The sequence below is a fragment of the Mauremys reevesii genome, linkage group 6, assembly GCF_016161935.1.
Source record: "Mauremys reevesii isolate NIE-2019 linkage group 6, ASM1616193v1, whole genome shotgun sequence".
NCBI classification, from domain to species: Eukaryota; Metazoa; Chordata; order Testudines; family Geoemydidae; genus Mauremys; species Mauremys reevesii.
Genome location: NC_052628.1, coordinates 90,324,819 through 90,337,029, shown reverse-complemented (window position 1 = coordinate 90,337,029; position 12,211 = coordinate 90,324,819). Strand labels below are relative to the sequence as shown.

Here is a 12,211-nt window from a genome sequence, read left to right as displayed (position 1 = left end):
GAGGTAAGGGCACGAGTCCAGACAGAATAGGTACAGCAAAAGAAACACAGGTGAGTTGTGGCCACTAGAGGTTACACTCTTCATGGAAGAGGTACTGATTTCATAAACTAAAGTATTCTCTCTCTACTTACAGTACCTCTCTATGGGAAATACTATATTCTCCTCGTTTAACGGAGCCGTGAACCCAGCCTTTTTCTGTACCCCAGCTTCAAACACCCATCAGTATTTAATCCTTGAGGGATGCTAACAAACAACAAAAAAGTCACATCTATAAAGCCAGCTCAAAAACATAACTGCCTGTTGCTTCTAAGGAAAGAAAAGGGTCTGGAATTTTAAAGCCACCCACATACTGAGAGTGTGGCTGCCAAGGAAAGGAAGAATTAAAATGGAGTGTTTAAAAATCCTCCCCGACTTTCCAACAGTGTTACAGCAAAACTGCAAATGTAGAAAAATTATCATTTGTTATTGGTATTGCAGGAACTCTTATAGGCCAGAGCTCAGTTGTACTATGCGCTGTACAAACACAAAGTGAGGGACCGTCCCTGCTGTATAGAACATGTTGGCAACCAAAAGGAGAGAACTGAATCCAGTAGCCAAGGATTTGTTCACTTTAAAGATATTGATTTTTTCTAAATTAAATTTATATTTTTGTTTTAATTTAAAAAAGCGTATTGTGGGTACCATCATTGCTAATAAGACTTTCGCTTAATGTCACCCACACAGAAAATCAAGGAGAGGAAGCAGCAGCAAGGAAGGTACCATATGTTGATGTAGCACCTAAACAGTCTCTGTTACACTGTGCTACAAATACTGTGTTAATCTCTGTGGTTGTTATTGTAAGAAAGAATTAAAGGCATTAAGTTATCTACTAAACAAAATTACCTAAAAACCCATACAAACCAAAACCCACACCTTTGGCAAAATATTAAGGAGGGTTAATTTGTAGTCAAGAGACACAGTACAAACATTTGAAGCATTTGAGAACTTACTGTACTAGATTCTCGGACAATAGTGTTTTTAGCAACAGAGATCTCTGTTGCTAGGAGCCAAGAATTTCCCATGCTATAGCAAGGTGTGTATTTAAGAAGAGACGTTAATACTGAGTAGTCACACTTCCTGGGTATAGGAACTTGGTATATCTTTTACAAAAGAGAAAGGACTCAGAAGTGAACAATGGCATTTATTTTGTTTTGCTTCTTTGGCCTATTTGGATGAATGTTTGACTTACAACAAGTACAAAGGGGGGAGGGATAGCTCAGTGGTTTGAGCCTCAGCCTGCTAAACCCAGGGTTGTGAGTTCAATCCTTGAGGAGGCCACTTAGGGATCTGGGGCAAAAATCAGTACTTGGCCCTGCTAGTGAAGGCAGGGGACTGGACTTAATGACCTTTCAAGGTTCCTTCCAGTTCTATGAGATAAATATCTCTCTGTATATATATATATATTGAAAGAGAGAGACCTGTTTTCTTCTACTTTGAAGGCTCCACATTAGGAATGCTCAAGTATTAAACTTTCATGCACTACAGACTAAAAAAGACATAGTTGTAGAATCGATATACTGTACTAAACAATCTTACAAAAGGAAGGTTACTGGTCACATTTACCTTTTTATATGTTTTCTCCTCATTTTGTTTTCCAGCAGGGGCATCTCCATTTTCAGTAACAGATGACATCTAAGAGATAGAAAACAAATATTTTTCAAACCATAAATATTAATTTGTTATCCCCACTTGCTAAATTCTGATTTTGAGAGAGGACAGTAGTAAGTTGTTAAATTGTGTAAAGACTCTCCTCAAAAAATTGTTAGTTTAGAGTTTCTTTTAGCCTCTCACTTAAATCAATGATCAAAAGAGCTCAAGATTGCACTGACCTTTCCTGCAGACATCCCGCACTACTAACTCATGCCTAATTTGCCATCCACTCTCACCCATATATATATATATATATATATATATATACACATACATACACACACACACTATATATATATAATGTTTTTTGTAACACTTTCATCCATGTTTCTAACCTCTCTAGGTCCTTCTGTATTATTTCTTTCCTTACTAATATCTGTAACTCTTTCCTAGTTAGTATCCTCAGTGGATATTCAGTAACATTCTTTTTACCCCCTCTTCCAGAGTATTAAAGAAATGTTAAATGAACCCAGACCGAGCAGCATGACCAAGTGTAGTATTGCACTAGATATTTGATAAGTGATCACTTGTCACCACCCTTTGGTTATGGACATTCAGCAACTTTCAAACCCACCTGTCAGTTTTTATATTCAAGCCAACTTGAATAAATTTTTCTTAGTGTCGAAGTTTAGTTAGATTGTAAGCTCTTTGGGGCAGGGACTTTCTTTTTGTTCTGGTTTTGTACAGCACCTAGCACAACGAGGGCTCCCAGGCAGGACCATAATACAGATAATAAATAGTAAATAAGATCTGGAGAACAAGACTGTCTGGACATACTATCAGACTTTTTTTACTGGAATCCAATTAAATGACATCTTCTGCATTCCCCTTTCCCCCTCCTTTAGTCCCTCAACACAATTATCTGAAAGACAGATTCTTGTTTGTACGAGACTACAGATGTAGAAGTCAAAGTTTGACTTCACAACAGATTCTGTAAGACAAGCTTGATGTATGCAATAACTGGTATAAACCATGAGGATTGTGCTTGGGATCTAGATTTGTGACGGCACATCCTGCATGCCCAAGAGACCCAAGACCTGTGGCTAAGTTGACACACTGTCCCCAAAGTTTCAAGGTGATATTTGACATTGTACCTGCTAATTGCAGTAAAGCAACACCAGTTCAAGAATAAATCATATTCCCCCACCCTAGATCACCTGCAAGTATAGATGCCAAGGAAAGGAAGAATTAAAATGGCAAGTTTTAAATCCTGCTACACTTTCCTAGTGTTACATATTAGTGTTATAATAAGAGATATACATACCTTTCTGAACTAAATTGCAAGTCATCTGGAGCCGAGAGTGACTGTCAACCCATTCATTGATGCTGTCAATTTTTCCAGGTCCCTGTTAAAACAAAAATCATTCAGCATTATGTAATCTGAGTTTAACATCTGTTAGATATTGTTTAATGTTTCATATAGAAAGGAATTTTTACTTTCTGAGTAGGTTAGAGCTTTGCAAGAAGCAGGGCAATACAAGATCTTTCTCAAGTGGTTTGATTATTAATGTATATTTAATAGAACTAGCTTTTGCTACACTGAATAAAATCAATATGGTCATCCTTTCTGAGTTCTAACTTGCCTTTGCCCTAGATACAATGTTACTGTGTCATGGACGTCCTTATTGTAAAACATTTATGTAGGGCCATAAATTTTCATGGCATTGTACAGAACATAATTAAGACATGTTCTGTGCCCTGAAGAGTTTGTAAAGCGAACACCCAACCCTGCAACCTTTACTCACTTGAGTAATCCATACTGAAGTCAGCAGGACTATTTGCATGAGTGAGGGTTTGCAGGACGGGGCACTGAATAGTAAATAAATAATAAACTTTACTTCAGAAGGAACTCAATCAGCACTTACTATACAAAGCTTTCTAACTTGTATATAATTAAACTATCATAATTACGTAATTAATATATTATTGGTAGTCTTGGAAAGACTAGCTTTTTATTGGTAAATGTCAATTTCACCCTACACACAGAAACCTGTGGAAATATTTCCACTGATAATTACTGAAATTTACAGATAGGCAAAGACAGATAAATGCTTCCTGAAAACGGAGTTTGATTTAAGGATATTTACTTTTTATATTTGGACATGTGATGTTGACAATTTGTGTTCTAATAATTTTAAAGCTTTAGCTTTTTGAATCTCAGTGTCAGTCATTAAATAATTGTCTGACCTCATCCATAATTTCCCACAACTGTGAACATTTAAATAGAACTTTTTTTAAAAAGCTTAAAATAAAAACCATTATCTATCAAAATTATATTTCAAAAGATAAAAATTGAGGTCTGCCAAGCTTAATTATAGAATAAATTCTGCTTGCTTTCCTCACAAGCAGTACCATTGACTTCAAGCAGAATTACCTTCTTGAATACATAAGGTACATGGGTGCCATTTGGTCCCTCTTTGGTCTCTCTCTCTCTCTGCTGGTAAAATTATACCCTTAAGATGGTAGTTCAGTTTTGTCCCCCCCCCATGAACACATTTGACTTTGCTCTTGCAATCAGTGTAAACATCTCCTTATACATAGCTACACACTTAGAAGTATATCATTTAATTTATCTAAAGTGAAAGTAATTTTTCCTGGAAGGAAAGCCTATCCTTAACTTTTTAAGAAGTTTTCATAAAACAGCAAACTTTTCCTCTTGGAATGGCTAAAGAATTGTAGCACCCACAGATAAAATATGGCTTGTGTCAAATCTACATCTTTGGAAAACTAGTTTCTCCATTAAGAGCTAAAAAAAATTTATTACTCAAATCCTCTGAGAAGGATAAACCTTTCTAAAATCACCCACCAGCATTTTATCATGCATCACAAGTTTTATTTTGCCCTTTAAGTCTTCACAAGCAACTAATATCTTCATTATTAATGTTATTACTTGGCCATATCCTCCCACCACCCTACACGCAGAACTCCCACTGAAGTCAGACAGAGCCATTTAAAGTAGGTTTTGTTTATTCAGGAATGTACATACATGTGCCAACTATTTTATAACAATATTATTAGGCTTCATCTACACTTACATTTCTAACCACAGTGGTACTAGAACCTAGACCTGTTTTTCTAGAAAAATGCTACCATGGTTTCAAATTCCACCAGAAAGACAGCCTAACTGCTACTGGTCACTAAGATAAAAGTGCCTCAGAACACAAACAAACAAGAGCAAGATCCTATGCAACTCCCAGCATTAACCTGAGATAGGATCAGACCAACTCAAAGAAAGTCAAACATCAATATAGCATAGGAATTTCCTCCCAATAAATGTTAGTTGAAGAAAACATTCATGCCGGATGTGGAAGAAAAGCCTGTTTGTGCCCAATATAGCCAGATAAATTATTCAAGAACATTTCATCCATGTGAAAATTATGCCCCTGTAATGTTGCCAAGGTTAGGGAGACAGATGGTGATCTCCTGACTATAGTAACAATTGAACATGCAACTTAAATTTCTATGAAGAAAGTAGAACTTGGCTATTTTTGCTAGTTTCTTCCATTTTCTAAAGCTGGTTGGCCCAGGTAGAACCATTACTGTTCTTGGTCCCAGGCTTGTGGGGGAGCCAAACACCCTTAATTCCTTTGAATTTAATGGGAATTTATAGTGCTCAGCAACTTCAAGAATCAGGCCCCTATTAGCTGTAAAGAATATGATTAGGTTAATTCACTGAACTAATTTGTTATGAAAAACATCCTTATCTCTTTATTCTTTAGAGACCTGTGGTGCCGTTTTGGTACTGAGGTGCTTTGCATAATATGTATTTTGCTGTAATTGTTTCATTTCTACAAAAATACATAGTACATTTATAGTGCAGGGACATTATATCCCCGAAGTGTTTGGAATGTATTCACAGGCTACACTACACCTCTTATTCTTAAAATCCTCTACTACCTTCCCATTTGAAAGAGAAGGAAGTTCCTGGAGAACTACAGTATTTGATCTTAGCATGGGCCAGGCAGTTCTAGGTACATGCAGCTCACTGAGATTAAAGGAGTTTAGGAAACTTTTAAGACCCAGAATTACTTCATGACTCAGTATTAGACCAGGTTATTTATAAAGGTCTTCATTGTGGCTCCTCAGGCACAGTCCCACTTGAAGGCATGGGGGAGGCATGTTATTCCCCAACAGTAATTTTAGGAAGCATTTTTCCAGACCTCTGCAGAGTACCGTCTCTGGCTTCGGGGTCCCCCACCCACAAATCCAAAACTGAAGGAAGAAGTTCAGCTCCCAGAATTTAAATCCTTCATTACTGAAGGCCCTTGGGTTCAAGGTTTCAGTTCAGGCACATCTATTATTAATACGTGTTTAAAATTTGTTTTTTTTAAAAATCTGTGATTTTTTTAAACAGAAGTTATTCTTTTAAGTTAAAAAAATCATTTTTATTGCAACCATTTGTGTTTTATGATTTACTTCACATCACTGGAAAACTTAGACTCCTACACCTTCTAATGTTACAAAACTCTAGTTGCAATTCCAGCGACCTCTGAGATAATAGCACTCTGCACTTTCCCCCTGAAAATACACTGGATGATTTCTGTCAGATTCCTCCACTGACTCAAAGAAGAAAAAAAAAATCCAGTCATGTTGTAACAGTCCCTTTTAAGGGTACGTCTGCACACAAACAGCTGCCCAAGGCAGTGAGTCTCAGAGACAGGGTCTACAGACTCAAGTTTGTGCTATGGCACTAAAAATAACTAACTGTGTTGACATTTGGGCTTTGACTAGAGCACAGGCTCTGAAGTTCAGGGCCCAAGATCCCAAGCTCAAATGTCTACACAGCTACTTTTCGCACCGCAGTGCAAGCTTGGGTCCGTATACCCGAGTTCTGCTGTGTAGATGTTCCCTAGGCAGCTGGAGGGTTGAGGACAACACTGGCTATGGCTACACTTAGCGCTGCCCAGCGCTGCCGCGGGAGCGCTCCTGCAGCAGCGCTTTGAAGCACGAGTGTGGTCGGAGCGCCAGCTGTCCGTACTCCACCTCCCTATGGGGATTAATGTACAGCGCTGGGAGCCGTGCTCCCAGCGCTGGGGCTCTGATCACATTGGCGCTTTGCAGTGCCACAACTTGCAGCGCTGGAGGGGGTGTTTTTTCACACCCTGCTGCAGCGCTGCAAATCTGCAAGTGTAGCCATGGCCACTGATACAATAATCACCTCATGTGTATTAGAAATGGGAGTTGAATAGTAAGGGAAGAGAGGGAATGTGGGCTTCCCAGAGTTTACAAGCAATGGGTATGCAAGTATGTGTTCAGGAAGAGCTCCAGTGCTGTTAAATTTTAATCTACCATAAAGTTGAAGCAGAAATTTGTGTTTTTAATTGAGTGAACACGATGAATGGGGAGAAAGTCACACATAATATTAAAGAATAGACAGTTTCCCTGTTCAGTTTTGTACTACTGCCTGCCTGAATGCATAGAGTATAAAAGTTGTTAAAGAACCAAACAGGAAAAGTAAGAGCCTCTCAGGTACACAGCTTCACAAGAGTTAACACAACAAGAGCTTGGCAATCAATTGGGTAGAGAACTTGCTTAGCTGACTCCAACCAGGCTACGAGGTTTTACTTTTCTCAAGGCTCAGGCCTTGTCTACACAACAAGCATCCAGCATAGACACAGCTTATGACGACTGAAGGAGCTTCTCTGCCAGCACAGTAACATCACGTCCCTGAAAGAGATGAGCTCAACCAACTTTTGTCAGCATAGCTGTGTCTACACTGGGGGTTGTGTCAGCCCAGCTATGCTGGCTAGCCTAGGGGGTTTCTTCCACACACCTGACTGACAGCAATGCTGCCAAAACTTTGTAGCGTAGACTTGGCCTAAGCCTGGGATCAAAAGGAGATCTAAAACCTCAAAAGAGGATAGAAAAGGGAGTGTGTGGGGGTGTCAGATGAGCTGAAAGAGGCTGGCCAGAATGTGTCAGTGAAACAGCTGACAGTCTGAGACAGACCCGGGAGCATGCTGCTGCATTATACGCTGTTTCTTCCTGCCAGGGATGGAGTTAGCTGGGCTGAGGGGAGTTATGTGAAAGACAGACCCACACGACTATGCTTTTTGTTTTACCGTGTTCTACTTGTTTTATACCTTTGAGTAATGAATAAATGGTACTTGGTTTTGAAGAAGCTGTTTCTGTATCACAGCAAATGTGTGCTGTCACAGGCCCTTAGAGCAGTGGTGGCCAACCTGTGGCTCTGGAGCCACATGCGGCTCTTCAGAAGTTAATATGTGGCTCCTTGTATAGGCACCAACTCTCGGGCTGGAGCTACAGGCACCAACTTTCCAATGTGCCAGAGGTGCTCACTGCTCAACCCCTGGCTCTGCCACAGGCCCTGCACCCACTCCACCCCTTCCCACCCCCTCCCTTGAGCCTGCCATGCCCTTGCTCTCCCACCCCACCTCAAGCCTCCTGCACACCATGAAACAATTGATCAGGAGGTGTGGGGAGGGAGGGGAAAGAGCTGATCAGCGGGGCTGCCGGTGGGTGGGAGGTGCTGAGAGCAGGGGTGAGGGCTGCTGACGCATTACTGTGGCTCTTTGGCAAGGTACATTGGTAAATTCTGGCTCCTTCTAAGGCTCTGGTTGGCCACCCCGCTCTAGAGTATAAAGCTTGCAGTTGCCAAACACCATTGGACATGCTAAAGTAGTCATGGTTGATAGACCAAGACCTGGGCTACAGCCTGTAGGGTAAGAGTGGGCAAATTGCAGAACCCCACTCTAGGAGAGGTGGACTTGAGGCCTGCCACTGGGGGGCAGGGCACTAGGTAAGACTCAAAAAGGGACATCAGTGGAGCTAACCTAGTAACCGTGAGAGTACATACACCCAAATATATAAACAATGCTTTGGCTGTATGTATGTACTTAAGTTTCTTGGTCTGGCTAATGAAAACAAGCACTATTACTTTAGTCCATTTCAGCTCAGATTTAAGTCAACAGCAAAACTCCCACTAATTTCAATGAGGGACCCTATTACCAAAAAAAAAAAAATTGGTTCTTGCTGGTTGCCTCCGTTAGTACACTCAGCTAATAATTAGTTCTGTTTTCTTACCATTTCAGAACGTGGAAAAAAAAATTAGTTTTAAGAATCTTCAGTTCATTCACTTTCTATGAGAAAAGAGAGAAGAACCAGATTTCTATCTAATTTATAAACAAAAAGCATGCTATTTAATTGGATTATTTCCACATATAAGCAATGTTGCCTTTCGCAGCTATTGCTAGCATGGACTGGTACTAACCAACCTTTTTTGGGGGGGGGGGGGGTCAGTTGTTTGCACATGTACACCACCAGACTTGCACTTTTTCCCTGATGAATACCAAATCTAGGAAAAACACATTAAAATGAAAGAGTACCACTATTTTTCATCTATTATAATAATTGTAGGTAAGTGAAGTGAGAGCAGTATCCACTTTAAAAAAAAAATCTAACTTTGAAAATTAAAAAATATATCTATATCTAACACTAGATGTCAATGTCCATATAGTATGGTCATTGGTTTCATATAAATGCCATAGACAACTACATACATACAGAAGTATCATCTCTGAGACAGAATTTGGAACAGATAATTTTTGAAATCTCATGAAACACTGGAGGGGACTGTTTTTTTAACAATTTTGCCATCATCATATAATATATCAGAATTAATCTAGAAATCCTGTTCTCATACTTTTGTGCACTTATTTACTTTTGTAAAAACTTATTTACTAGCGGTGGCTACTTTCTAATTACTTCTAATCCTTTCATAAATACTTTCCCCCAGAGGCATTCAGGATCCTGAAACTGGCCTGTTGCCTGTCTGGAATAAAAACACAAGAATTCACACAAAAGAATTCAATACTAGTCACAAGACAAACTTAGATTATCATATTAATCAGCTAGCACTAATAACAAAAGGGTTTCAACATGCAAGATTTGTGCTTCTCATTTCTTAAGTGTGGCCATTTACCAAACCAGCCTGCAAAGATTCTACCAGCAACATTTCAAAGTGAAAACTTCAGCCTTCCTGCTTACTGTTATATACTGTATTTACTGGCTCTATTAGAAGGAATTATTGTCATGGTAAGTCTGCATGTTAAGTGCTTTTAGGTCAGTCACAGTAATTTCAAAGTCACAAAAATGTCAGCTTTATAACTCTATGAAATTTCACTTATTGAACGTTGGCAAGAAACATTTTCACTGCAATATTTTCTGCTCAGTCATACTTTTACATATGCTGCCAGTCATCGTGTAGCTTTGTCGAGACAGTTACTGGATTGTCCAGATCTACAATACACCTCAATTTATTTGACAGCAAGATGCAGCCCTAGACTTCCAGGTTTCATGTCCAAGTGTCACTATCTCAAATCAGAAATCTTTGTGCGTGGGTGTATAGGGTAATAAAAAAGTGGTTTATGAATAAATTGAAAGTATCTATATTTATCCACTCATTAGGCAAAAGGACATCTATGTACCCCTTTGCAAACACTTCAGCTCAGTGGAATTCTGCTTCCTTACCTGATAACATTGATGGGATTATATATCTCACAGCTTTGAGTTAAGAACAGCTATCACATTGGGCTACTATTCTCTTATGACACGTTTTTCCTTCACATTTTTATACCCTCACTTTTACTTTTGAATACAAACCCTTCTGACTCATGTTAATTGTATATTCGCAGAATTTTGGCATGGGTTAACTGTACATACGGTATGACTACCCACAGATTTTTCGTTTCTTTGCATCTCTGTTCATGGGTTCTCAGGCTGCCTATTAGAAATGTTGTCAAAACCTGGGAGGACTAAAATGTAACTAATTCTTGAACTATAAAGGTTATGCTTTCCTCAAAAATAAGTAACTAGATCTCCACACTATAAGCCATCACACAGTAGAAAACAAATCAGTGTACTTCTAAATGTCACTGGGAAAGGGAACAGGAACTGACAGAGACCTTGGTGTTTTTTAATTTACAGTCTACACATTACACTAATTTCTGAACTTCCCAAAAGTAGCTTAATTTCTAATATTACATGTGGCACCTGCCCTAAATTTTCAGTGCTTTTTAAAATTAACAGTATTCCCAGAGAGAAATTAAATGTTAACTGCCTTATATAGTTCTTTTTTCTCTCTTTTTTTTATGCTTACGATACTATGTAAAGCTTAACTGTCCATGTTCTGATTTAGTGGGCCAAACTCACTAGTGATGTGTAAGCAGGTAGAAGTTATACGAGTTATATGTCAGTCAGCAGATGTAATTTAAATTTGTTTAACTCACACACCTGGGGCCCAAAGAGGGCAGAAGGGGTAGCAAGAAAACCAACTAACAGAAGGAGGTAAGATGGTTTATGTTAGAGTAGACCACAAACACCAATTCTAGCACCTCAGCATATAACTCCTTTAGGCCCTGATCCTGCAGTGAGTTCTGCATAAGAGAGGGGCCCACTAGGGTCAAAGAGGCTGTACCTGGACCCAATGGTGTATCCACACAGAGCTCACTGTAGGATCAGAGCCCTAGTGTCCCTCAGACCTACATACAATCCCTTACCAGAACATAATGCCCCACCTCAGGACTTGGCCCTGTGCATAATGTATTTATAAGTCTTCAATTTCAGTATTTCTCTTTCACTAAAACCAACATGGATAAACAGGGATATGCTCACAGAATCCCCTTGTTCGAGTTCTGCCACAGAATTGAAGCGGTTCACAGTAACTTCTCTGCCTCTGAAGGAACTGTCCCAACCTTTGGACACTGCTGAATCCTCTCTGCCAGGAATACCTTATCCTTTGGGTGCACAAACATAAGTCTGAAGAGCCAATTATTTGTCTTTGGAATGGAACTGCTTCAGGACAAAGCATAAATAAATAGTTCCAGCAAGTGCACTCAATACAGTATCACTGGCTGGCATGTGGTATTGCTACCCTCCTGGGCAGTGGTTATTAGAAACAGATTTGTTTCAATGGAAAAAACCAATAGGCTTCCCCCAACCCCTCTCTCCTCTTCTTTGCACCACCTCTGCTCCCTCAACTTGGGTTAGACCCCAACCACTTAATTGGGGATATTTATGGGGAATCTCTTATTGAAATATTGGCAGCACATCACTTGTGGAAGGCAAAGTGTAGCAGGACCACACGAGACAAAGTTGTATAAAGCACTTGAGCCCTTTACACAACATTGCCCAATGGAACCTGCTTTCACTCTGGTATGCAGCAGGCAGTCTGGGTCTCTGTCTTCAGCAGCAGGCAGGGGGCGGTGACACTGCACCCCACATTCTTCAGTGATATTAGTATGATATAATTATGATGTATTTTATGCAAGATAAGGCATGCAAGGTGTCATTGGAAAGGTTATGGTTTGCTGAATACGATTCTCCTATTTCTATGCATCTATCATTTTAGTATCTGAAGTTATGAATATTGACTAAGTATCTATTTCACATGTAGCTATTCCTGGGCAATGCCCACTGGGCAAAATGCTCTCAGTGTAGCTTACTGGCTGGGAAGGGTCCATTGAAGTTATTGAGCCATTAGGAAAAAACAATAGGCCTTAGG

General features: G+C 39.6%; 1 protein-coding gene across 5 annotated transcripts in view; it reads right to left on the bottom strand.

The window, feature by feature from the left end:
* PIP5K1B (phosphatidylinositol-4-phosphate 5-kinase type 1 beta) overlaps positions 1 to 12,211 on the bottom strand; it is a 161,393-nt gene that overhangs the window by 108,408 nt on the left and 40,774 nt on the right. For all 5 annotated transcript variants that reach the window (XM_039545290.1, XM_039545289.1, XM_039545288.1 and 2 more), the window contains exons 2-3: positions 2,954 to 3,035; positions 1,603 to 1,671 (exon numbers count right to left, since the gene is read on the bottom strand). In XM_039545290.1, coding sequence (XP_039401224.1) covers positions 1,603 to 1,671 — 69 coding nt within the window. In that variant the 5' untranslated portion in view covers positions 2,954 to 3,035. The remainder of the gene's footprint in view (positions 1 to 1,602; positions 1,672 to 2,953; positions 3,036 to 12,211) is intronic.